The 26,903-nt window shown below is 47.4% G+C and overlaps 1 protein-coding gene across 2 annotated transcripts; it reads right to left on the minus strand.

Annotated features, from left to right (window-relative positions):
• Positions 1 to 452: 452 nt before the first annotated feature.
• LOC118076380 (semaphorin-7A) lies at positions 453 to 25,822 on the minus strand. 2 transcript variants are annotated; one of them, XM_035099091.3, is made up of 14 exons: positions 25,606 to 25,822; positions 18,180 to 18,319; positions 17,420 to 17,482; positions 16,254 to 16,349; positions 15,884 to 15,992; positions 14,986 to 15,084; positions 13,220 to 13,359; positions 12,291 to 12,469; positions 10,847 to 10,955; positions 10,524 to 10,728; positions 4,832 to 4,947; positions 4,380 to 4,552; positions 3,705 to 3,760; positions 453 to 2,650 (listed from the first exon to the last, which is right to left on the minus strand). In XM_035099091.3, exons 1-14 carry the CDS (start codon positions 25,688 to 25,690, stop codon positions 2,313 to 2,315), a joined length of 1,908 nt encoding a protein of 635 aa, XP_034954982.1. In that variant the 5' UTR covers positions 25,691 to 25,822; the 3' UTR covers positions 453 to 2,312. The 2 variants fall into 2 exon arrangements, with proteins under 2 accessions (XP_034954982.1, XP_034954981.1); XM_035099090.3 differs by having other exon boundaries at positions 13,220 to 13,362.
• Between the last annotated feature and the right edge of the window lie 1,081 nt (positions 25,823 to 26,903).

The raw sequence follows: 26,903 nt of genomic DNA on the forward strand, positions 1-26,903 counted from the left end.
AAAGACGACCAATAGGCAAGAAAGAAGTCCAGACGACAGCCAATCCCGCGGGTAGGGGAGGAAAGGGGCGGGAAGATAGCCTTAACCGTTATCCTCTCGCGCAGGTGTAACTGTTTAGCATCACTGGTGGCTCAGAAGTGGTCCCATGATGCGCTGCGCCCATAGGAGGCTGCCGTTGCTGGCTTCCCATAATGCACTGCAGGGGAAAAATTGGGCCTTCGGAGTTGCTATGGTTACACACAAAGCAAATTAAATGAAATGAAATAAAATAAAAAATTGTGTGAGAGAGTGAGCAGGAAATGAGCTCATCAGTATTAGGATTGTGCTAGTCGCCCAACACATAAATTTCCCCATGCAATTAAAGTTCCCATTCATTTCAATAGGTCTATTCTGAGTATATAGTGTGGCTGGATGGCCAGCGCAGAATAAAAAGAAAGAGTTAAAACCACAGCAACCGTTCATTCAGTTTATTTACTCATCATATCTATAGCCCAAGGTGGTGTTTGTGGTTCTCTCACCCTTGCAACGACCCTGTGAGGCACCCCATGTCATGCCCAGTGAACTTCATTGGCTGAAGCGGATTCGAACCTCGGGTCTTTCCTGATGCTCTAACCACTGCACCACCCTGGCTCTTGGGAACATAGGAACATTTGTTTGTTTTGTTCAAAAAACTGTTTTCAAACTTTGCACTTTATTGACAATCTGAAACATTTTATTTTTTCTGCAAACCGCTTAAGAGGTTCTATTTACAATCAAGCGGCAGATACATTTTGCTAAATAAAATAAATAGCATCCCTGGCGTCTGTCCTAACACCATCGTCCACGCCGCTCTGGGGAGCCCCAAAACAGGACTCTCCTTGCCCATCTCCCCCAGCAACTGGCATTCAGAGGCATGGCGCCTCTCAACCTAAAATATGAACCCCACCATACAAATTGTGCAGAAATTGCTGAATCACTTTTTAAAAGCCAATTTCTCCAGTAACTTGTGGGCAGAGCAGAGGCATAGCGTGGAGGGTCCGTGGGGTTTGTCGCCCTGGTTGCAATTTTGTAAAGGGGCTCACCCATTCACCTGCCCTGGCATCGCGGGCATACGCTCCGTCGCTGGGGCAGAGGCGCAATTATCTTAGAAGCTTCCTGGCTCCTCTCTTTCAATTCCCAAGTTGGGGGAAAGAGCATGCCGTGATCAACACCACTCAAATGCAGGCTTCGTCCCTCTTGTCTTGTGTTTGGTTCATAGTTCATTATGCACTATGAAACCCAAAAACCCTTCTCCACTTTCAGCTGGTCATCAACCTACAGTTCCTTCATAACTGGATCCTTCCTCTCGCTCCTATACAGAACCTTCCCGCTGATTTATATATATATATATAAAATGCACTAACTGCATGCACTGTTAGGATTGTAAACATTATATAGGCTGGGCCTTGCACATTGACAAACTGGAAAAAGAAGCTAGGAATCATTGGTGTGAGGGTACAATGGCAAAAAGCGTTCAACTTTGATCTTTTTGAGATAATCCGCTTCCGGGTGAATTCAAACACACAGGCAGTTGAGTTCTGGCAGATGTTGACAGCTGTTTTGGCATCCAGCTTATGAAGTAAGGCAGAAGTTTGGCCAACATTTGCTTCAAAATGGCAGTCTAGGCCCAGAAGCTGCTTCGCTACATATAAATCCCAATTCTTAAGAGTTGGGCAGGCACCCAAATCAATCCCATGCCTTCTAGCAGTAAAGATTTCACAGACTGTGTAGCTCATGCAACAAGACAAAGCCTTGGGTTATTATGTCCAGAAAGACTCTAGAACAGAAATGTAACAATAAAGTGTGGAGTGCATTTCTTTTCATTACCAGAAAATGGTTTGCTTAAAAAAAGGAAATAAACTCTGGGTAAACTCTACCCAAGTTGGGAAGGGCCACTGGGAAACAAAATGGTTTGCGGGGTCGGATTGAGCCAGAGTTTAGTCCAGGATGGCTCAAGAAACATTATTTCATTGGTAATCATACTGGAATGGACAAAGCAAACAATCAATGACAAGTCTTGCCTTCCTTGATTCTCCTCTGACTCTCAGCATTTCCTGGTGAAAGGCTATTCTGGAATTGGGCGCCGGGGAATTAATTCTTTCTTTCTTTCTTTTTTGGCGGGACTTTTGGAGAAAGCTGATGGATGGTGGGTTCATTTTTGCTGAATTGGGTGTGATTTGCCCAATGCTCAAGCCTGGGCAGGTGGGTCAGGATAATTTGGCGCCCCTTGTTTTGTTTTCAAAGACAGACAGACAATTAGTTGGCAGTGTGTGAAAAGAGATCTGCAGCCTGGTCTATAGCAAGAGAATTGTTATGGTGAGGAACAAGATGCCCATAGCCATGACAGCCACGGAGACCTCTGGGATCCGGCCGCTGTTGAGGGTGACTTTGAAGGCCGTGATTTCCTCTTGGTAACCTTCTTCTCTGGAGGTGCACTTAAAGACCCCCTGGTCCATCGGGGTGCTCTCCCCGAAGCGGAGAGTGCAGGACTGCTCGTCCATGGAGCATGGGTATGTCTTGTCATCTTTGACCCAGGTGTAGATGGCGTGGTGAGACCGCAGAGGGCAAGGCAGGTAGATGTAGCCAGTGCGATCTACACTCACTTTCTTGAGAGCCTCCTGGGCTAGCTTTTCTTCAAAGGTCAACATTTAAAGAGAGAGAAAGAGAAAAAACAGAGGAGAAACAATGTTTAGGTTTGTTTGCAGGTTCAGCTACGGCTCCTCCTCCAGAAGGCCCTCAGAAAGTTGCTCTGAAAGGAAGGCAGCCTTCAGTTGGATAAAGGTTCCCAACCCCTGTTCTAGAGAATTGGCACCCATGTTGAACTTCACTTACCATCAAGACATTTAACAGAAACCAAGCCTCGCCTCACTTAAGGCCAGTGGGACTGCATTGAAACAGCAGTTTATTCCATTTCCCCATTATATTTGAGCTTTCAAGTGATGTAAAAGCCACTTAATGGAAACCTAATGGAATATAGCACGTGCTCAGCCTTCATTTCCTTGTTTTCCAATTCCAGAAAAAGCTCATTTTGCAGCCCACTGCACCCAGAAGATCGCAGGAGTAAAGTGACCAAATGTAGAGCAGTATGCTAGCACTCAGTTCTTTCCTGAGGTTTCCATGGAGGAACAAAAGCACACATGTGCAGAAAGGCTGCAAGAGTAGTGGTGTTGTTCATTGTATCACATCACGCCCACTGGTGTGAATGCAATTTAGCATGACATGCTGATACATTGGTAAAAAAAGCCACGGTTCCATAACACAACAGGTGCTGTGTAGAATCACAGAACTGTAGCATTGAATGAGACCCAACGGGTCATTTAGTCCAACACCTTGCATTGAATGCACTGCGAAAGGAACATTAGAAAACAGGACGCAAGCACTAGCATTATAATCAGGAAAACTAATACAGTATTCTCCCCCTCTGAATACAGCCTAGGTCTAGTCCTGCTCTTTTGGCATCAGCAGCAGAGAATAAATCTTTGGTAGCTAATTGTTTCAGTCCTTGGGCCAATCAAACCTGTATTGGAATTACCTGAGGGTTCAGGGAGAAGAGGGTTGTTAGAAGCCTCAAGTAAAAAGAAACCCAGGCTTTTCATTTCCCCATCATCTGTGACCCTTTAAAGACAACCCAACCCAGCCGTTTTGCATCCACAGGCCTAAAAGGTTTCTATGCTGCTTCGTCTTACCTTCAGTGTTTTCACACATGGAAGCGGTGCTCGATGAATCTAGGTTCTGAAGCAAGCTGTTGAAGGAAACATACGGTGTAAGACGAGCCCAGCTGGAACACACCAATGGGTTGGACTAGATGATCCTCAGAGTCCCTTCCAGGGACTCAGCTACGTTAGTCAAAAACCAACGCTTTGAATGCATGATAAACATGCAACACCATGAAGGCGACAGCTCCACCCTTGTGTTTGAGGGTTTATTTAGTTCCAGGCATCAGGTACTCAGAGGTACAAATGGACCAGGAGTTAGAATGGATAAATATGTCAATTTTGTTTTCGTATCTCCCTTTTCTACACTGAAGTTCTCCACATTTCCATATCATCTTGTGTTTTTCTTAAAACAAGTCCTCATGAAAATTTAGCAGGGTTTCAGTGGAAATTCTTCCTAATGGACACGTTTTTGGGTACAATTTTGCCAAACACCCTTGCAAACACCCCCCCCCCCCACTAGTCTGGAGGAGCCATCCGTTTCAATAGATCAACTTTGAGTATCATTTAATTGGATACAACGTCACAGGAAAATGCAGCAATTAGACTGAAGCAACATGTGGACTATGGGGAGGAGGTGCTTTGGAAAGTCGATTTATCGGGATGAGCCACCCCAAAATTCCTTCCCCTTTTGATTCTGGGCCAGACCTGCCAGTGGAGTTACTGTCTTGGGAGACGGCGGAGCAGGTCTTCTGTTCCCCGTCCCACCCACAATATGGGTCACGAGCCAGTATACACTTCCAGCAGTTTTCCTTGTACTGGTCGCAGTCCGCCAGCAGCAGGCGCACCACCTCGAACTCGGTGCTGGCGTACAGGTGGCCCTGCCGGAGAGAAGATGGATTAGAGCCAAGGGCCGGAGAAAGGAAGGAAAAAGAGCTGCCTGCGGGGGACCCCACCCATTGCAAGGAAGAGAGGATCGTAAGATGCTCCCCTAGTTTGGGAAACTAAGATGGATCACTGAAAAAGGGATTTTTTAAATTTTCTTTTCTTTTCTTTTTTAAAAAGCAACCCTGCCAGGCTGTTTGTTTAGTTTTGGGGAGTAAGACGGGGAGAAAACATTCTTGCACTTGCCCAACAGTGCCGTTTGTCTGCCCTCTTACCGAATCGCCGTCCAGGATCATAGAAGAGACAGGGGCTTCCTTCTTGAAGGGACTCAGCTCGGCAACAATCACCGTCTGGTCTTTGCTTCTCAGCACCTTGTGGATCTTCCCTTTTGCTGCGGCACCGAGAGAAGGAGAGGAGGAATTCGTGTTCATAGGAAGCTGCCTTATACCGAGTAAGACCATTGCTCCATCTACCTCAGTCCTGTCTACACTGACCAGCAATGTGGCCCTCTGGGTTTTCCAGCCAGGAATTTCTCCCAGATGCCAGGGATTGAATTTGGGTTTCCTCCTCCTCCTCCTCAGAATCAGACCACATTCACTCTGTGCATTTAAAGTACTGCAATACTGTACCAACTTAACCAGTTGTGGCTGGCCGCCCCAAAGAATCCCGGGAGCTGTAGTTTGTTAAGGATGCTGAGAGTTGTTAAGAGACCTGTATTCTCCTTGTAGAGCTACTATTGCTAGTCATTCACCAATCAATACCTCTTTCCAGGGAACTCTGGGAATTGTTGCTCCATGAGGGGAACATTTTTTTGGGGGGGGGGGGGTCCTAACAACTCTCAGCACCCTTAAGAAACCACAGCTTGAATAACTCAGAGAAGCTATGAGCTATGCCATGCAGGGCCACCCAAGATGGACAGGTCATAGTGGAGAGTTTTGACTAAACGTGATCCACCTGGAGAAGGAACTGGCAAGCCACTCCAGTATCCCTGCCAAGAAAACTCCATGGACAAAGACAACAGGCATATAAAAGTTATGACGCTGGAAGATGAGCCCCTCAGGTCGGAAGGCGTCCAACATGCTACTGAGGAAGAGCGGAGGACAAGTACAAGTAGATTCAGAGCTGATGAAGCGGCTGGGCCAAAGCCGAAAGGACGCTCAGTTGCGGATATGCCTGGAAGCGAAAGGAAAGTCTGATGCTGTAAAGAAAAATATTGCATAGGAACCTGGAATGTAAGAACCATGAGTGGAGGTAAGCTGGATGTGGTCAAAAATGAGATGACAAGAATAAATATCGACATCCTGGGCATCAGTGAACTAAAATGGAAGGGAATGGGCGAATTCAGTTCGGATGACTATCATATCTACTACTGTGGGCAAGAATCCTGTAGCAGAAATGGAGTGGCCCTCATAGTCAACAAAAGAGTGGCAAAAGCTGTAATGGGATGCAATCTCAAAAATGACAGAATGATCTCGATACGAATCCAAGGCAGACCTTTTAACATCACAGTAATCCAAGTTTATGCACCAACTACCGGTGCTGAAGAAAATGAAATTGACCAATTCTATGAAGACCTACAACACCTTCTAGAAATGACACCAAAGAAGGATGTTCTTCTCATTACAGGGGACTGGAATGCTAAAGTAGGGAATCAAGAGATAAAAGGAACAACTGGCAAGTTTGGCCTTGGAGTTCAAAATGAAGCAGGGCAAAGGCTAATAGAGTTCTGTCAAGAGAACAAGCTGGTCATCACAAACACTCTCTTCCAACAACACAAGAGACGACTCTACACATGGATATCACCAAATGGACAGCATCGAAATCAGATTGATTATATTCTCTGCAGCCAAAGATGGAGAAGCTCTATACAGTCAGCAAAAACAAGACCTGGAGCTGACTGTAACTCAGATCATCAGCTTCTTATAGCAAAATTCCAGCTTAAACTGAAGAAAGTAGGAAAAACCACTGGGCCAGTAAGATACAATCTGAATCAAATCCCTTATGAATACACAGTGGAAGTGAGGAACAGGTTTAAGGATTTAGATTTGGTGGACAGAGTGCCTGAAGAACTATGGATGGAGGCTCGTAACATTATACAGGAGGCAGCAATGAAAACCATCCCAAGGAAAAGGAAATGCAAGAAAGCAAAATGGCTGTCCAACGAGGCCTTACAAATAGCGGAGGAGAGGAGGCAAGCAAAATGCAAGGGAGATAGGGAAAGATACAGGAAACTGAATGCAGATTTCCAAAAAACAGCAAGGAGAGACAAGAGGGTCTTCTTAAATGAGCAATGCAAAGAAATAGAGGAAAACAATAGAATGGGGAAAACCAGAGATCTGTTCAAGAAAATTGGAGATATGAAAGGAACATTTCGTACAAAGATTACCATAATCAAGGACAAAAGTGGTAAGGACCTAACAGAAGCAGAAGACATCAAGAAGAGGTGGCAAGAATACACAGAGGAATTATACCAGAAAGATATGGAGGTCTCGTACACCTCAGGTAGTGTGGTTGCTGGCCTTGAGCCAGACATCTTGGAGAGTGAAGTCAAATGGGCCTTAGAAAGCATTGCTAATAACAAGGCCAGTGGAAGTGATGATATTCCAGCTGAACTGTTTAAAATTTTAAAAGATGATGCTGTTAAGGTGCTACACCCAATATGCCAGCAAGTTTGGAAAACTCAGCAATGGCCAGAGGATTGGAGAAGATCAGTCTACATCCCGATTCCAAAGAAGGGCAGTGCCAAAGAATGCTCCAACTACCGCACAATTGCGCTCATTTCACACGCTAGCAAGGTTATGCTTAAAATTCTACAAGGCAGGCTTAGGCAGTATGTGGACCGAGAACTCCCAGAAGTGCAAGCTGGATTTCGAAGGGGCAGAGGAACCAGAGACCAAATAGCAAACATGCGCTGGATTATGGAGAAAGCTAGAGAGTTCCAGAAAAACGTCTACTTCTGCTTCATTGACTATGCAAAAGCCTTTGACTGTGTCGACCACAGCAAACTATGGCAAGTTCTTAAAGAAATGGGAGTGCCTGATCACCTCATCTGTCTCCTGAGAAATCTCTATGTGGGACAAGAAGCTACAGTTAGAACTGGATATGGAACAACTGATTGGTTCAAAATTGGGAAAGGAGTACGACAAGGTTGTATATTGTCTCCCTGCTTATTTAACTTATATGCAGAATTCATCATGCGAAAGGCTGGACTAGATGAATCCCAAGCCGGAATTAAGATTGCTGGAAGAAATATCAACAACCTCAGATATGCAGATGACACAACCTTGATGGCAGAAAGCGAGGAGGAATTAAAGAACCTTTTAATGAGGGTGAAAGAGGAGAGCGCAAAATATGGTCTGAAGCTCAACATCAAAAAAACCAAGATCATGGCCACTGGTCCAATCACCTCCTGGCAAATAGAAGGGGAAGAAATGGAGGCAGTGAGAGATTTTACTTTCTTGGGCTCCTTGATCACTGCAGATGGTGACAGCAGTCACGAAATTAAAAGACGCCTGCTTCTTGGGAGAAAAGCAATGACAAACCTAGACAGCATCTTAAAAAGCAGAGACATCACCTTGCCGACAAAGGTCCGTATAGTTAAAGCTATGGTTTTCCCAGTAGTGATGTATGGAAGTGAGAGTTGGACCATAAAGAAGGCTGATCGCCGAAGAATTGATGCTTTTGAATTATGGTGCTGGAGGAGACTCTTGAGAGTCCCATGGACTGCAAGAAGATCAAACCTATCCATTCTTAAGGAAATCAGACCTGAGTGCTCCCTGGAAGGACAGATCGTGAAGCTGAGGCTCCAATACTTTGGCCACCTCATGAGAAGAGAAGAATCCTTGGAAAAGACCCTGATGTTGGGAAAGATTGAGGGCACTAGGAGAAGGGGACGACAGAGGACAAGATGGTTGGACAGTGTTCTCGAAGCTACGAACATGAGTCTGACCAAACTGCGGGAGGCAGTGCGAGACAGGAGTGCCTGGCGTGCTATGGTCCATGGGGTCACGAAGAGTCGGACACGACTAAACGACTAAACAACAACATATCTTTTTATTCTAAGCATGTGAGCATGCCCTCTTTTAAAAAGTATTTTTTTATATATTCATCATAACTTTCCCATTCGCTTCTTAATTTTTGTTTCGGTTGATTTCTCAAGGCTACTGTCAGCTTGGCCATTAATAAATACTCACTAAGCTTGTTTATCCACTCTTCTTTTGTTGGTATTTTGGATGTCTTCCAATATGTAGCTATTAGAACCCTGGTTGCTGTGCACGCATACAAGAAGACTGTCTTATTCTTTTGGGGGATCTCTTCACTTAATAAACCTAATAGGTAGATCTCTGGTTTTTTCTTTATCGATTTTTTCATCATTTTCTTTAATTCTTCATGAATCATTAACCAAAACTTTTTTATTTCTTGACACATCCACCACATATGTATAAATGTGCCAGGTTCCCCATTGCATCTCCAGCATAAATTATTTTTTAATTTATATACTTTGGCCATCTTTACAGGTGTTAAATACCACCTAAAATACATTTTGATAAAAATTTTCTTTTATATTATAAGAAGCCGTAAATCTTATATCCTGCTTCCACAATTTCTCCCATTGATCAATTTGTATTGTCTGACCGAGATCCTGGGACCATTTAATCATAGATTCTGTCGTCTCTTCTTGAAATAAATCCCACCCCAGTAGTAGACTATATGTTCTAGATAGCAGATTGCTTTTATTTTGAATGATTTCTCTTTCAAATAGTGAATCTTCTTTTGCAAAACCTATCTTTTTATCTGCCCTAAATATATTGACCAACTGTATATATTGCCAATTACTGATACCATAGCATTTTAATTCTTCATATGGCTTTAATTTATACCCCTCATGGTGCTCTTCTATTAATTGTTTATATACAGGCCATTTTATCTCAGTAGTTAATTTTTTACGAGCATAAGCCTCTATGGGAGAGATCCACAACGGCGTTTTCAATTCAATATACCTTTAATATTTGACCCATACCTTGTATAATGCCCCTCTTAGTATATGGTTGGTGAATTCTTTATTTGTTTTAGCTTTTCCATAATTCAAGTATGCGTGCCAACCATAGCTAGAGTTAAAGCTCTCAAGATCCAAAATTTTTATATTTTCTAATTTCATCCAATCCCGCATCCATATTAAGCTGCTTAAAATTGTTATAAGAATTCTAAGGTCTGAAATATAAAGTAAATGTCCATAAATGTCCAAAAAATGGCATTATCAGGTATCCTGGCAGACAGAGAGAAGCAACACCAGAAGGAAGAAAAAACAAATAGGCTTCTCCACTGTGTTCAGCCTCCTTTCTTCGGCCTTACCCCGCCCCCTCTGGCCAGGCGTCCTTTGTCCTACCTGGCTGGGTGACGGGTCATAGGCCAACTCACACAGGTGGGTGGCACAGGCCAGGTAAGCCCCGTGCGGCAAGTTATCCCTTTTTTTAAGGGATTTTCCCTTATGCTGAATAGGCTTCCTCGCGAGAAAAGGGAAAACTTGGCAGCTATGCCGTGCGGTGTCGCAAATCCTGCCCACCTGAGGGGAGGGGTGAGGGCGGATACTCTCAAATTTCTGCTGGAGACTGCCTCCTTCTGCAATGTATATATGATGTTTTGGGGGGTGGATTTTTGCACATCATTGTTCAGGGTTCTCTTCCCTCCTGCGTGTGGTGAGTGGGGACCCTGTTGCAACAGTTTATTTCCTTTAATAAAGATCAGGCTTACTAGCCACTTTGCTTCTCAATATACTCTGGTTGGCGTGTTATTTTTCTCCTACCGATAGGGAACCCACTTAAGGACTATACGGGTTCTGGAATACCCCATAAGGGAAAGGGAGCAGATTTTTCTTATAGCACAATGATCCCCACGGACAAGCAGTTCCACAACAAAGCAAGAGTGTGGTAGTCTCCCCTCCATGGCCGCCAGCCACGGCAAGCTCACCTGTTCCCAGGAAGAGGACATCGCGGGAGATGCCGGCAGCATCCTGCACGCTATCCACCACTACCTGAGTGTACGTGTCATTGTTCTGGAGGATGTAGAGGGCATGCTCTTCATCCGGGTAGATGACCGAGTCTATTTCGGGGTGGTCCTTAATGAAGGTCAGGGTAGCTTTGGGCAACGGAGGATGTCCATCTGGTGGCACACACTGAGCAGGAGGAGAGAAAGGTAGACGGGGATAAGTCAGTGCGTGTGTACGAGAAATGAATATATATATAAAGATTCCTGCTTTTTTAAAAAATCCAGAGGCCCAGGAGTGACCTTACCATGCCGGGTCTGGGCAGGGGGATGGGGCCGGTGACCCCCTTGAACTTCGAAGTCTTGAAAATGGTGCTGATCCGGTTCATCGAGTATGAACAGACAGCAGATGAACCCCTAAGGGGGGGGGAACCAAAAACACTGGTGTGATGTCAGTATTACAGCCGACTGACCATTCCAGGAAGCCCAAAATAACAAATGCAAAATCACAGCCTCAGCTTTTCTCCTCAGTGAAAGTCTTATGGCATTAAAAGGAATCTGGAATTTATTTATTTTAGGAAAAAGTAACACATGAATTGAAGGCCTCTAAAGGACAGGAAGATTCAGGCCATTTTTACTCAGTTGTGGTGGTATTTTATTCCATATAGCTTAATTTCAGATTTACAGGTGTACCCCCCATGCTGGCTAGAGAAATATGGGTGTCATTATTTTAGATTGGGTGTTATCATTCAATATGTTTAGGTTTTGCATGCCCTTGCCTTTAGTTAGATGTATTATTGAATTTTTATTACCTGTCTTCCTGGTTCTATAATAATTTGAAAAGTATTGTGTGTTTTTTTTAAAAAAGAAGAACAAAGGGTGCAAGTTAGGAACAATTGTAGCAGGTCTAAGAGTTATTACGACAACATGTAAATATTGCCACCTCTTCACTCTTCAAGATACTTGAAAGGGCTTCTAAGAATTGATCAGGAAGTTGTCACATAATAAGAGGATAAATCATGTGTTCTTTAGCCCCCCTCATAAAATCTGCATGGAAGCCTGTTTCAAGCTCTGTATCATTGGCTCCCCCTTGGTCTGATAAACTCATCCCCAGTGCTCTTTACTCTATAAAAAGCATTTTTCAGAACAGCAGTTTGCACGACCCACTAAGGAAGATAACACAAGGACATTTGAAACAGTAAGAGTTAAATGCACATTTATTCAAAACCGAGTCAAAACTATTTCGTTTAATCAATTCAACAAAATCGATGAACTTGATCTGGTCATGCCAGAGGTTTCCAAAGCCTGATAGTCACTTGCACCCCCTAGCTGCCCCCTTGCCCTTCCCATGGCAAATCTACCCCCACACAGGGGGCGCTACCACCCATTTTGGGAACCACTGCTCTAAATGATGGAAAGGAGAGTACCTCTCTAGGGCTGTCTTAAGCATATAGAGCACGAGGTGCAAAAATCTCCCAGGTTGCCCAGTCCCACCCACAGGCAGGCTCTTCCCCGGACTCAACTCTTGGGCAACGGACTCATGGCATGGTGCCCCTGAGAGCCCGGTGCCCGGGTGCCCTGCACCCCTAGCGCATATGGGTAAGATGGCCCTGTACCTCTCCACGAAGGGAACTTCGCCAAATCTGTTGCAGAGGATCTCAGAGGGTAGAAACCTTATAGCACGCTCAATGCGACTTAGGTAGGCTCGCCTTGATATTGGAGCTGGGTGGAATCCTGCCCTGCCCAACTCACCATTCACTGGAGAAGACGCCGTACAGTACCGTCTCGCCCTTACCGCCCTCCTTCCTGGAGACGAAGGCGTCCTGGAGGCGGTGGAAGCGCATGGGCTCGGTGGGGTGTCCACACACCAGCCTCGCCTTGAGGAAGGTACTCCAGGAATCTGCCATGACAGGCCTGCCGCCTTGGTCCACCTGGAAGGGCAGAAGACCTGGTGTCATGGATGGGCTGGATCCATGCAGAGGAGAGGAGGGAGGGAGGCACCAGCTGGAGAAGAAGACTCAGATCTCTGGGAGCGGTGGTGGGACGACAATGGGTGGTCACAGGGAGCAGACTGGGAGGAGGTGGACGAGTAACAGGGTTTGGTGAGCAGGAGGAGGCTGTGGCAGAGAGAAACCCAGACTCCGAGGCAGAAGCGGAGGCTGGAGAGGAGTGGGGCCAGGAGACAGAGAGGAGCCCAGCTGGTGAAGAAGCGAGGAGAAGACATTCCAAGTGTCTCTATTTTCCAGGGACAGTCCGGGATTTACAGAATCCTGGTTTCTGATTTGATCCCGGAATGTCCCTTTTTCCTTAGGGCGTTCCTATTTTCATCAGAGAAATGTTGGAGGGTATGGAATAGAATGTCCCTATTTTCATCTGAGAAATGCTGGAGGATATGCCAAGGACTCTCCCACTCCTGCTGTGAACAGGTCTCCCAGAAGAGGGATGAAGAGGGTGGAGCAGAGACAGACAAGGCAAGGAAGTCTCAGATTGCTTGGGAAGGACCCAGGGGGAGGAACAGTCTTATGCCATTGTGGGAAGGCAGGGACCTTTAGTCCTCGCAACTGCCTCATAGGGGCAAGACTACAATTCCCCCCAGCCCCTGCCCATGGGCCATGTAACTGGTCCGCGCCCCATCCCTCCAGGTGGAAACTTCTTCCCAGTCGTCGCTGCCTCGCTCTAACCTTGCAGACACGCCCGAGCCCAGCTTTGTAAGGCTCCTCGTCCAGCCCGGCCGACTGGTTGACCTCATTGTAGAAGAAGAAGATTTCGTCTTTGCTCTGGTCCTTCTCTTCCAGCAGGGCGGCGCCAACAAACTCTGCTCCTGCTGGGGCGGGAGAGAATTGAAATGGTACAACTGGTATTTAGCACCTGTGCTTGGAAAAACACACACAAGAGGAGTCCTTCTCAAAGGATAGACTGGATCTACATATGGAGGCCCCATTATTGCAGCCAACAGCTGATGGGAAGCCATGTATTGTGGGGGATTATTCCTGTTGACCATGGATCTAACCAGATTCCAAAAGCCCTCTGCAAGCTCTCCGTTCATAAGCAAGAGCAATCACTACAGCAGTACCTTGGTTTGCAAACAGTCTGGTTTGCATACGTTTTGGATTACAAACACGTCAAACCCGGAAGTGCATGTCATGGTTTGCAAACTTTTTTGGGATTACAACCCAATTTTTTTGGATTACAAGCAATTTTTTGGGGGGGGAGGCCCCATTGGCAAAAGTGCGCCTTAGGTTACAAGCTCTTTTGGTTTACAAACGGACCTCCGGAACGGATTATGGTTGTAAACCAAGGTACCACTGTACTTCCCCTAAGAGCCAGTGGGACAGGAAGGAACAGACAAGCAAAAAGGGGGTGTTGGGAAGAGAGACAGAGAGATGGGAAAAGGGTGGTACCATGTTTGTCCTTGGGCCTGTGGACCAGGACAGGTTACTTGCAAACGAATGTGGCTCTCAAAATGGCGGGGGAAGAAGCATTTCAGAGGAGAGCTGCAAAGATATTACCGGTATCTTTATGAGCAACCATGGCCGATGGCTAATATTGCCTTTCCCCCATTGATGGGGCGGTTGATGGGTGCCATTTTGTGGCCCTGCCCATTTTCTGCCCTCTTAAGGAGGGCAGCCGTTTTGTGCTATGCCAAGCCTCCACGGCAACCATTTTGTCTTTTGCACAGACATTCGCAGCATTTCCTCAGAATTACCAAAGGTCAGAGACCCCAGTGGGGTTTACAATTATCCAGCCCCAGCCTTCATTACTTGCAGACGATGTTCTATTTATTTTTATGTATTTCTTTCACAGGGTTTCCATACCGCCTAATGACCTCTGAGCTGTTTTTCATAAAAATGCCAATAAAAGCAAATGTTAAAAAACAAGCCATTTGACACACATGGCTTCTCCCTTGCAGAAGAGTTGTGAGAACTGTAGTTTGCCCTTCACAGAGCAATGCTTCCCACCATCCTTAACATACTGGCCGGTGAGCACTCCAGTTGGAGAACAGCCTTTACCAAAGGTGTCATGGGCTTGGAAGAAACTCCATCTCAGGACGCAAGGGAGAAATGTGCTAAGAGGAAGGCACGCTTGGCAAATCCACACCGTGATCAACTCCCACCTGGAAACCAATGTCCCCATTGTGGAAGGACGTGTGGATCCAGAATTGGCCTCCACAGTCACTTACGGACCCATTGTTAAAATCGTTTTTATGGAAGACAATCTTACTCGGCTACGAGGGATCGCCGAAGAAGAAGGAGGAGGAGGAGGAGGAGGAGGAGGAGGAGGAGAACATACTACAGCTCCCAGAACACTTTGGGGGAAGTCACATGCTTTAAACGCATGGTTTGTAAGCTGCCCCTGGTTGATCCAAAATTAACCAAAATGTAAGTAAAAACCAGGAGTTTTGAGACATATACAAAGGGATGGAAGGGAGATAGAGAGAGTTTCTTACGGGGCAGCCAGCTGTTTTCCGTCTTCAGCCCCTTTTTCTTCCCATAACTTCTCTGGATGCTGCTTTTCGCGCCAGACAATGCAGAATAAAGGGTGTCTTCTGAAATTGGAACATGCCGGGGAAGAAAAAAATGTGAGTCGCCCATTGCAAACTTCGAAATTATGAGAGCCGAAACATGCACTGCCTTCTTCCTGACTCCTGATGCTTGTGATCACACTTATAAACTTACATATTTCTTCCACCATGAGGACTAGAATTTTATATCAGTGCAATTGACTCCATAAAGAATTAGTGGGACGGACAGGAGCCCTTTGTACAGTGCCGGATTTACGTATAAGCTAAACAAGCTGTAGCTTAGGGCCCCACTCTCTTGGGGCCCCCCAAAAAATTTAAAGGAAAAAAACACCTGGATGTACATTTCCAAACTATAAGATAAAAAGCAAATAAAATAAAACCTGCATACAGCAACCGTGTTTTGTGTTGTGTAGGCTCCTATGATGTAAGTCATGGGCCACGCCTGCTTGCCTGTTCCCTCAAATATCACTGGTTTGCTCCTTTCTATATATAGGGTGCCTACATTCTGCATGGACTGGTTGCAGGGCAACATGTGCAAATGGCTTGAGGTACCTATTAGGTCCATCAATTACCTTATAGCATATATTCAACACAAAAAACAGCGACAATTTGTTGTTGGCAAAGGACAGCTGGACATAGAAAGGGCCCCATTACCTCCAGTAGCTTAGGGCCTCATCAAACCTAAATCCGGCCCTGCCTTTCTGAACCCAGGACCACCCAAGACATTTTGCCGCTTGAGGCAAAGCAGAAAATTCGAAACCCAAAATCTGAGCAGAACGAAACCAGCCAGGGAGATCCCTCTGCCCCTTTCCTTACTCCATACCTACAGTGATGACCACGGCGTTTTGGGATGGTGATGCCGGAGAGATGTTTTCTCCTGAGGCGGTGATATTCCGGCCTTGCTTGTCCGTTTGGAAGGTCGTGGTGTTCACCTTGGAGTAAAGAGACAAAAAAGAAAAATGAATGCATTTTGATATATCAACTGAACTTGTGGTCTCTCGATTCTCATGTGACTTCCTGCCACATTTTTTAAAAATTCTTTTTACAGATAATTTCACTGCTTTATTCTTTTGTAAACTGCTCTGAGGGTAGGTTTTCCCACCCCCAATCAAACAATATATAATTTTAATGAAATGAAAATAGGTAAAACACCTGCAGATTCCATCCACCACTCTGATATTTCTCAAGCTCACCAGAAACCAGCACTTGGGAGAAGCCGCGTTGGTTCCGCAGACCATCATTTTGTTGTCCAGCTTCTCGATCACTTGGATGAAATTATCGCAGTCCTCCTATGCGGAAAGGTGATGGAGAGGGGAGAGGAAAAACACAGAAGCATATTTGTTTATTTTAAAATTCATGACCCACACTTCCATGGCATCCTTCAAGATGGTTTCAATAAAACCGATCCATTGATAGTTGTAAAACATAAAACATCAAGAAAGCAGCAACGTATATTTGTTAGAGCAGGGGACAGCTCTACTCTGTCAAAAGGTGATCTGTGCTCCTCTGTGAATTTAAAAATTGCCGCTGTTTCTCTTGGAGGGAAGTTGTAGGGAAATACCTTTGTTCCTCAAGCCCCCCCCCCCTGCCATTGATAACCTCATGCAGCTGGAAAACATGACTTTGCATTTTGCACACACACACACTTGAAATATTTACATTTAACATTTTCAGTGCAATAAATGCATTTAAAAACAAAACAAAAAACCCACTCATTTAATGCATAACAGTTCAAACTTACTACTAGGAAATAGGGAAGGGGGATACAGAAAACAGAGAAATAAAGGTGTGTGTGTGTGTGTGTGTGTGTGTGTGTGTGTGTGTGACAAATAATATAGTACTGTACTACGGAGCATGAGTTGATTAACCATGCCCTCCTTGTCACTAGGGGGTGCCAACTATTTAATTTAATGCAACCTTTCTAGCCCTAAGGGTTGGGTGGGTTATATCGTAAAATGCATATGCGCACACCCATCCCAAAACAGGCGCCCAGAGTGGCTGTGGAGGTCCTGATCCCAGGAGATTTACACAATGGTCTGTGCTTGCTGTTGACTTAACGTCTGTGAAGGGTCCTCAACAAAGCTGGAGGCCGGGAGTTCTGCCAGGGTGGCACCTAAAAGATGCATTGCGCAGACTGAGACCTGGGTCAGCGGTAGCTTGATAGGGCCAGCTGGGATCCTATTGGCTCCTTGTGTCATCATGTGATCCCTGCTGGCGCTGCAGTACCCCCTCCAGCCACTGATGGCGCTGCAGCACAAGTGGGGCAGGAAGTTGAGACCCCCCCATAGTCCAGCCTCACTTAGGAAACATTTTGTAGACCACTGATCCAGGTCCACACAACTCCCTCCTTCCTCCTTACCCATGCTGCTCTGGGCTTGCTTTTACAGTCCTTTTCCGCTTTCTCATCAGCCTTCAGGGGGACCTGGAGCAAGGAGAGAGACCCTGGTGAGGAAACTGGGGGGCGCCAACCCTATGCCCCCACAAAAATTGGAAGGCTATTTCGCCCCGTGCTGGTCCCGAGATGCAGCTCAAGAGAAAGAGGACAGCAGGATAGGAACCCAGCAATTTGCCTTCTACTGAGTCGGAAGTTTTGTTTACAAAGACTGGGAGCATCTCTCCAGGGTTTCGGAAAAGGGAGATTCCCAACCCTGCCTGGGGAAGCCAGGGATTGAACCTGCGACGTTCTGCAACCAAAGCAAGTGCTCTACAGCTGAGCTACATCCCTTCCCTGGTTGTTCGTTCCAGCACAACGGACACCTCCTAGGGAGAAACTTGCTCCAGCAATGGTCAAAAGTAACCTAAGCCCAAACCTAAGGCCAATGGCCCATCTAGTCCAGCATCCTGTTCTCACAGTGGCCAGCCAGCTGCCCCAAGGGAAACCCAGAAGCAGGATTTGAGCCCAAGAGTAACTGTTCCCTAGCTGTGGCAGCTGGGATTCAGAAGCATCGCTGCGTCCAGCTGTGGAGACAGAGCACAGCGGTCAGGCCTAGTAGCCACCAATGGGCCTCTCCTCCACGGATTTGTGTAACCCTCTTTTAAAACCATTCAGATTGCTGGCAATCCGTTCCTCCTGTGGAAGCGAGTCCCACAGATTAACTGTGCAACGTCAAGCTCTGTACCTCTTTCGGAGTGACTTCAGAGTCCGTAAACGTCAAGAGCAACAGCCTCCCCCGGCCTCCGACGAGGACCTGGTTGGAGCCGGGCTCGTGGAACATGGCTGCCGGTCTCTCACGTTCACCGAAATTGAACCTCTGAGCATCTGAAAGGAGAGGGGATCATATTGGTCATTGTCACCCGCCCACCAACCTCCATATCTAAAATATTTAACAGAATAGCATGAACTAGACCAGCAAATCAACTAGACCAGCAAATCAACATAGAATTCATTCACCATCCTATTCTCAGCTACGTCAACAGTAGACTAGCATTTGGATCAAGGGATATCATAGTACTGCTCTGTTCTGCCTTGGTTAGACCCCACCTGGAACACTGTGTCCAGTTCTGGGCACCACAGTTTAAGGAGGATATTGACAAGGTGGAACCTGTACAGAGGAGAGCCTGGAAACCAAGCCTTATGAGGAGTGGTTGAAGGAGCCCAGATAAGAGAAGACTGACAGGAGATATGATAGCCATCTTCAAATATCTCAAAAGCTGTCTCATGGAGGTTGGAGCCAGTTTGTTTCCTCCTGTTCCAGATTTTAGGACCTAAACCAACAGCTTAAAGTTACAAGAAAGGAGATTCCAACTAAAAATCTGTCAATAAGAGCTGTTTGACAGTGGAACGAACTCCCTCAGAAGGTGGTGGACTCTCCTTGCATGGTGGTTTTTAAGTAGAGGTTGGATGGCCATCTGTCATGGATGCTTTAGTTGAGATTCCCGCATTAGAGGGGTCCCTTCCAATTCTACAATTCTATGATCACCATCGACTTTAAAATCGCCTTCTAAACCACCGCCCCAAGGTGATTTGCGCAAATGGTAACTAAAAACAACCAATACATTTGCAACAGGGCTAAAACCCTAACAAGACCCATTTGTCCAGCTAGGAAAGTCCGTTGGAACCAAATTGCCTTCAGATGTTTCCAGAAAGTGCAGATCTAGTGGGCCGCTGTCCTGCCTCGACAGGAATGCTATTCCGCAGATCAGGGGCAGCTACAATGAAGGCCCTGCTCAGAGTTACTACTGAGCAGGCTTCTGAGATCTTTGCGACTTGCAGGAGAGACTCTCCCACGAACCTCAGCGATCTGCTGGGCGTGCAAGGGATACAGTGGTCTTTTGAAATGTTAACATCCTGTCCCCACCAGCATGGGGGTTTGGAGCCTGAATGAATCTGGTCTCCTTGGAGGAAGGAGGCGCGCATGTAGAGGAGCTGTTTGGTTGCACAGAGCGAAGATTTGCATTTGTTGCTCCGCCCCCTCTGTGCTGCCACTCGGCACATGGACCCCCAGACAGGCTGCCCGGAAGGGAATGCGGCCCTCAGACTGGAAAAAAGATTCTGCTTTCTCTCTTCAGAGAGAGAAAACGGGAACTGGCTTCCACTTAAGCGCACGTACAATGGAACGAGCTCCATTCTGCTGCCTCATCTGTCCAGGGAGCTCCTCTTCCAGGGCAGCGATATTAATGTGGGTTAATGCATAATACATAGGCTTAAAAAGTAAAATCAGGCGGAGAAAGGGCAGAGGAGAACACTGAACAGTGGGTGGCGCCACAGAAACCAAGAGCGGCAGTGGGCTCTTTACAAAAATATACAATTAAAAATAAACCCATCCTGTTTCAATTACACCCCATGAGCAGGGCTGGAGAAGGGGACCTAGAGGGCCACCCTTGGCCCTGAGCCTGAGATTCCCCAACACGGATTGATCTCACTGTATATCCATCCATCTATGGAGACTTGTTCCCCTTGGGACAGGTTGGGCAGAAGGCAAGGAGCCCGGCAGTAGGTGGCGCCAGAGAGCCAATGGCAGGCAGGAACCCACTAATTCCAGTTTTGCATCTCTTCTCCTCCTCCTAAAAAGTGTAAAGCTGGGGGAGAGGAGGAGGAAGCCCCCTGATGGTTCCCCCCCTCTATGACTGGTTGTGAGCAGGCCGGCCAGTGGGGAGTGGCCTGAGGGCAGAGTGAGGCCGGTGGGGTGCTACGCCATTCACCCGGATGGACCAGCCTCTCCACTGACATACCCAGAACATCCATACCCAGAACATCCCTAGCAAACTGCCCTGCTCAACGGGTTCCCAAAGTGAGTGGTAGCGCCCCCTGGAGGGTGGTGAATTTACCTAGGGGGTGCTAAGAGGCGGGGGGGCACTGGGGGTGTAAATGACCACCGGACTCTGAAAAGCTGGCATCACCAGAACACGTTCATTGAATTAATTAATCAGAACAGTTTTGATTACATTTGCAATTAATCGTTACTGTTTCGAATGTGATTGTGTTATTGCCGTGCAAACAGCTATTCTGAATAGTGCTTTTTTTAAATAAGGGAAGGGACACTAGGGGTGGGTTTATGGAAAAAAGGTTTGGGGACCACCGATTCCTGCAATGCCGTGGGCTGGACTAGATCCCTATGGATCCCTTCCAGCTCTGCGATTCTATAATCCTGTGCTTCAGACCTCCCTAGCCCCTTTGCCCTGTGCTAACATTGCAGCGGGGTTTGAGGAGCGGGGCGAGCATTTAAGGGGAAATTCCTCCAAGGTCACTCTTGGCTGGAAACTGTCCGTCATCCACAAATGGAGGCACTGAACGGGGAAGCCGGAATGAACGGGCATTCAAAGGGCAGGAAACCAAAGTATCCCACTTGGTCCCTGAGAGACACGCACACACTCTCTCTCTCCTTGCAGAAATGCTGGTCCAACCCACAGCCTGCCTGTCCCCTCTGGGGGGCTTTTCTAACAAATGTAGGAGCGTGCAATTTGGGTCTGCGAGGGCGAGCCCTGCGGGTGGTAAACGCGTATCGGAGGATGAATCTGGGGCGTTGTTTTGCGTTCCCTGCTTCCCCTCCTCTCGGAGCTCGCATCTGTTTTTATCCGCACTGCAGAGTGCCAAGTCTAGCCTGACCCAGTCTATAAAATCTCCTCCTCCTCCTCTGTTTCTCTGCAAAAGAAACCTCCTGTTTTTGGAAGAGAGCGGCTGCCTTGCTGGCACCGAGCCAGGCCCTGCAATCTCAGGTGTGGCACCACTGCCTCTGGTGCCAAGGGGGGGGGGGAGAGATGCCCAGGTCTCAGGTATGCCTGAAAGCAGCACATTCTGGTCTGGGAAACCTTGGAGTGTGCAGGGATCTCCTAGGGAGGTGCAGAGTGCATCTCCTACCTTCTTCAAAGCATTGATCTAGAAAAACCTGATGTGCAGAGATTCTCTGAGGACGTGCAGAGTGTATCTTTCTGCAGTAAAGGGAACCTGCCTGCCCTCCTTAAAGGCCATTTATTCCTACTTACTAGACATTGCTCAGATCCCAGGGGGCAGGACCGGGGGGGGGGGAGAAGGGTCTAGACCCCAGTAGTGCCAGTTCCTAGATGGCTATGGAATTTGGAGGCATGATTTGGCAAAAGCCAGGAAAGCTGGGGGAGAGGGGCAGCATAGGGGTTTTTAATGGCTGTTAGCAATGAAGACCCCCACAGAGCCTCCAGATGTAGAGGCAGTCTAACTGTAGCAATGCGGCAGGAGAAGGCTGTTGCCATTGTGGCCTAATGGAGGGCTTCACAGGAGCGTCTGATCGGGGAACTGGTCTAGGTCAGGCCCCCTCAGATGGACCCCCCCAGAGGGTTCTTCCTGCTAGCCGTGGTCATTTAGAATGGAACCCCCATTACAAAGGCAGTCTACCCCTCTTCATTAGGGGACAGGGAGAGCCTCACCGTGCAGTATAAAGGAAGAGAGCTGAATTTCAGACCTCATGTGTGGGTTTCCCTTGGTCTGACAAATCAGGACTGTCCTTATGTCCCCAACCCCCCCCCCAAAAGACCCTGTGTGGTGCAGTCGCTAGAGGGTCAGACTAGGACCTGGGAGAGTCCAGGGTTCAAATCCCCGCTCGTCCACGAAGCCCACTGGCAGTGACCTTGGGGGCCAGTCGCTGCCTCTCAGCCTAACCTACCTCGCAGGGCTGTTGTGGGGATTAAATGAGGAGGAGAACCACGTGCGCCGCTTTGAGCTCCGTAGAGAAAAAGGTGGAACATAAATGCAATAACAAGAAATAAATAAAAGCCAAAGCATTCGACCACTGTTCGTGCATTCGAGGCCTTAGCCCCAGAGTAAAACAACAACAACAACAACAACAACAACACACACACACACACAACCCAACCTAGCCTGAGTGAAAACGAGAAAGAGCCCTTTTGGGCAGGCCCAACGTCCAGCCTCCTGTTCTTACAGCAGCCAAATGCCCCTGGTTACGAAGAAGTCCAGATAGAACTATAGGCTTTTCCTCCATGAATTTGCCTCGTCCCTCTATTAAAGGCCCCCAGGGTTGGGTGGCTGCCACTGGCCCATTTGCTAAGCCAATTCATTCGCTGCCGAAATGGCCTATTTAGTGGCACGAGGCCCTCAGGAAGCTTGCCTTATGCCCTTGGTCTATCTAGCTCAGCATTGTCCACACTGACTGGTAGCGCCTCTCCAGGGTTTCAGACGGAGGATATCTCCCAGGAATTGAACCCGGGGCCGTCTGCAAGTGAAGCAGATCGCTCTAGCCGCTGACCTGGGCTGCTTCATTCCCCTAAAAAAGCAACCAAGGTCCTAGTCCTCATGCTTGTTTAAAGAGGAACTCAGAAAGCTGTCTTATGCAAGCCAGTATTGCCTGCACTGACTGGCAGCAGCTCTTTGGGTTTTCAGAGGGAGAGGGGCAGAGATGGGGCCAAGCAGATGTTCTGCCCCAGAGCTGCTGGTCTCCCAACATCAAGATGGAAACCTCTCCAAATCATACATCTGTGAATCACAAGGGTGAGATAAGCCAAGAGGTCTTTCCCCATCCACCCCAGATGTCTATGGGTCCAGGAAAAATTGTGGGGGTCTTGGATTAGGGGTGGAGGAAACCCACCTCCTACCAGATCAGACTATTTGTCTGTCTGGAGCAGGTTTGTCCGCTCTGAGTGACAGCATCTTTCCAGGATCTGAGGCAGGGGGAAAACAAAACCCACTTTCATCTGCTAACCTGATTTTTTTTTAAAAAACTGGAGATCCCGGGGATTGAACCTGCAGATGCTCTACCCCTGAACTACGGTTTCCCCAGCAAGTTCTCCTGAATCATTCAACGGAACTGGAAGTCGGTCTCACGATGACACAGCCCTCTCCTTTCTCTGAAATGAAAGAGACTCCTGCCTCTGAAGTTTAAATGATTTTCATTGTGAACATGGATGTTTTCATAACTATAAAATGCACAGTACATTAGGAAGGTATATGTATCTTGAAAAGCAACAATGACATTTCATAAACAAACAATTAGGCTTCGGACGTTCCCTATATTTAGAGCCCAGTGCTGGCAACTGTAGTTTAAGGGTGCAGGGAATTGCAGTTTGGTGAGCGATCAACTACAGTTCCCAGGATTCTCGAGTGGTGGGAAGTCATGTGATTTAAATTTAGGGTGTGGAGGTAGACTTAGTCCCTGCTGTACGCAATGGTGATGCTTAATCCTAGGATCACTCGGAGAAGCTTGCAAACAAGTTTGGTCCCCAATTGTTTGTCCTGCAGCATCCCTGATTGCCTATCACCACCAATTTACAGAGTTCAAAGCACTCATCACTATCACTACGATGCCTGGTGTTCAGACTCCTTTAGACTTTTGCCACTGAGCTCATGGCTCAGCACAGGATCAGAGGAAGCGGCCTTACACCAGACAGAGCTTTACTTCATCTAACTCAGAAGTGCCTACACTGACTGGCAGCAGCTCTCCAGGGTTTCAGGTTGGGGTGGGGGTGGGATCTTTCCAAGCCCTACCGAGAGATGCCACGGCTTGAACCTGGGACCTTCTGTAAGCCAGGCAGATGCCCTGCCACTGAGCGATCTGCCTTCCCTGCTCCGGACTAGTAAGGACCACACCTGAAAACTGGAAAAGTGATTTAAGGAAGGCGTTCATTCCAAATCTTTCAACCAACCCTAGATCTGTTTTTTAAAAACCAAAAACCTGTCTTCGTCTTATGTAATATTCCTAGCCTGTTAGGCCTCCCTCTCTGTGCTGCTTTGGAAACCCAGGATTCTAGCTGCTCAGATAGACTGTGCCTGCTCAAGAAGCTCTGGTGCAAATCGATTAAAAAAACCCCACCCTTCACTGCTGTCTAGTGACACACGCACATCGCCCGCATTTCATCTCTGCTCTGGCAGCAGGATGATCTGCCTGGATGTCAGATCTGCCCCCCTCCCCAGACAGCTGCATCACACGGCAAGCAAGATTTGGCTCCAGCAAGAAAGATGGGCACCGCTGGGTCTGGCAAAACAAAACGTCTTGACCCAGGGAGTGGGCAGATGGCATTATAATTGCCTTGGAAGGAGTGCGCTTGGAATGCACTTTGCTGTGCCAGGCTGTAGCCACCAAAAGGAGGTCAACAACAACAACAACAACAACAACAACTGCCTTTGCTGCCCCATCCTGTGACCTGACTGCTTTCCTTGGAAGTTGCAGTCTGGCTTCGTCCAAAACAGACTTTTGTCTGGAGTGATCTGGCAACGGGGCAGGGGGGTATTGAAGTTCTGAGTTGGCTCATTGGCAGAACACCTGCCTTCCTTGCAGGCAGAAGGCCCCGGGTTCAATCCCCAGAGGCAGGGCTGGGAAAGACTTCTGGTCTGGAACCCGGGAGAGCAGCTGCCAGTCAGTGTTGGCAATGCTGAGCTCGAGAGACCAAAGAGCCTGACTCGGTAAAAGGCAGCTTCTCATGTGTTGCCTTTGGCGCTAGGCATCCTCAGAGCGGACCCAATGAAACCAATCCTTTCAATGGGTCTACTCTGAGTAGATTGGGCTGCCCATCCTGCCCACAAGTGAAATCCTTCACTATCAAGAGATGAAAACAAGTGACTGAGCCAGACCCGCTCCTCCCTGATCCTCTCCAAAATGTGCTTAATGATAAACAGGTTTCCGTGGCAACTGCCTCCTCCTCCTCCTCCAACATGCCTCTGTGCAAAAGGAATGCATAACAGCTTAGGTTATATAGATCTGTTTTTCTACCGAGTATCTCAAAGACAGGTTGGGGGGACGGGACCCACTAATGGACCCTGACCATGAAAGGATCAGCAGACCCCCAATTTTCAGGCTGGTGGGGTGAGACCCTCCAGCCTCCCCAACAAATGCAGAGCGGCCACCTAGGATGTCCTAAACTCCTCTCTGCAAATCTGCAAATAGTTTCTCGTGCAGAAAGCTGAACAGAAGCAATTCTAACCTGTTCCTATTTCCAATCTCCCGCAACTACCATGCATTCAATAAATTTAAAAGCTATCATATATACACCCCCCCCTTTTTTGAGGGGAGGGAGTGTTTCTGGTTAGGTCATCTAAGATGAATGCAAAATCGGCTTTTTTTTAAAAAAAAGAAATTACAAGCACTATTATAATAAAAAACAGTCCTTTCACAACCAGCTCACCTTGCAGATTGAGCTTCAGCCTGGGCACCTTTTGGGAGGAGGCGAGGCAGAGGATGGAGAGCAGGTAAAAACGGAGGCCTCTCATCTTTTTTGGGGGGGGGGTGTCTGTGTGGGGAGGGAGAGAGAAAGTCTGCTTCCCAAGGATGGATGTCTGCAGCAAGGAAAACTCCACAGGCGCTGTTTTCTCTCCGGCTTCTGTCAATAGCCGAGTGCTCTCCTCCCAGCTCTCGCTATCCTAATTTATAGCCCCTTCAAAATAAATAAATAACTAAATCCCCACCAACCCGGCAGAGGAGAGGCAAACGTCAGCATAGCTTCCTCGAGGAGAGGAAAAAAAAACCATGACCAACCATCACTGCCTGCCCCCCCCCCACTGCCCTGCCCCTTGTTTTAAGTCGCAGGCGAAAGGGAACTGCACAGCAAAGAGATTTGCAAGGTGGCGGGTGGGGAAAGGAAAATGGGGAGAAATCCAATTTGGTCGCTCAGCGAATGTCCCTGCGGGGAAGTGGCCAGCCTTGAAAGGGCTGGGATGCTTTCAGAGCCGGCTCTGTCATTGGGTGATGCGCAGAGGTGGCCCTTAGCACCTGGCTTGCGATGGACACATTGTGAGGTTTCGGCTTCTCACTGGGAGACCCACCGCCAACATCTTGGGGTCCATCTTATACCTCATCTGTGTGGATTTTTGCAAAGGGGTTCCGCCCAATGGAATGTGACTTTGTGCATGTAGTTTGCCCAATATCACGTTTGCTAGATGAGGCCATGTAGTTCAGCATCCTGATAGCCCTCTCCTCCTCCACAAATGTGTCCATCACTCTTTTAAAGCCATCCCAGTTGTTTACTGTTGCTGCCTCCAGTGGCAGGGAGTTCCAGAGTTTAACTAAGTGCTGTGTGGAGAAGAGATTTCTTTTCTCTGTCCTGAATCTTCCAAACATTTGGCTCTTTCAGGAGAGGCCAGCTTCATCGGGTCCCCTCTCCCCACAGCTGTCACCAGGGTGCAGCCCTACCCCCCCCCGGCTGTGCCAGATTTACGTATAAGCTAAACAAGCTCTAGCTTAGGATCCCACTCTCTGGGGCCCCCAAAACTTTTTAAAGGAAAAACAACAACTGGATGTACATTTCCAAACATGGGTGTAGACAGGGGGGGGCAGGAGGGGGCAGCTGCCCCCCCCTAGAAGCAAAAAATTATTGTATTTTACAGACCATAACCAATACTTTGCCCCTCCAAAAACTGAAGTGGAAAGGGCTTTGCTTTAGCAAGAGCAGCTCTCCACTTGCTGGGGGCGGGAACACAGCTGTAA

This window comes from Zootoca vivipara, chromosome 16 (genome assembly GCF_965207765.1).
Source record: "Zootoca vivipara chromosome 16, rZooViv2.hap1.1, whole genome shotgun sequence".
Lineage (NCBI taxonomy): Eukaryota > Metazoa > Chordata > Lepidosauria > Squamata > Lacertidae > Zootoca > Zootoca vivipara.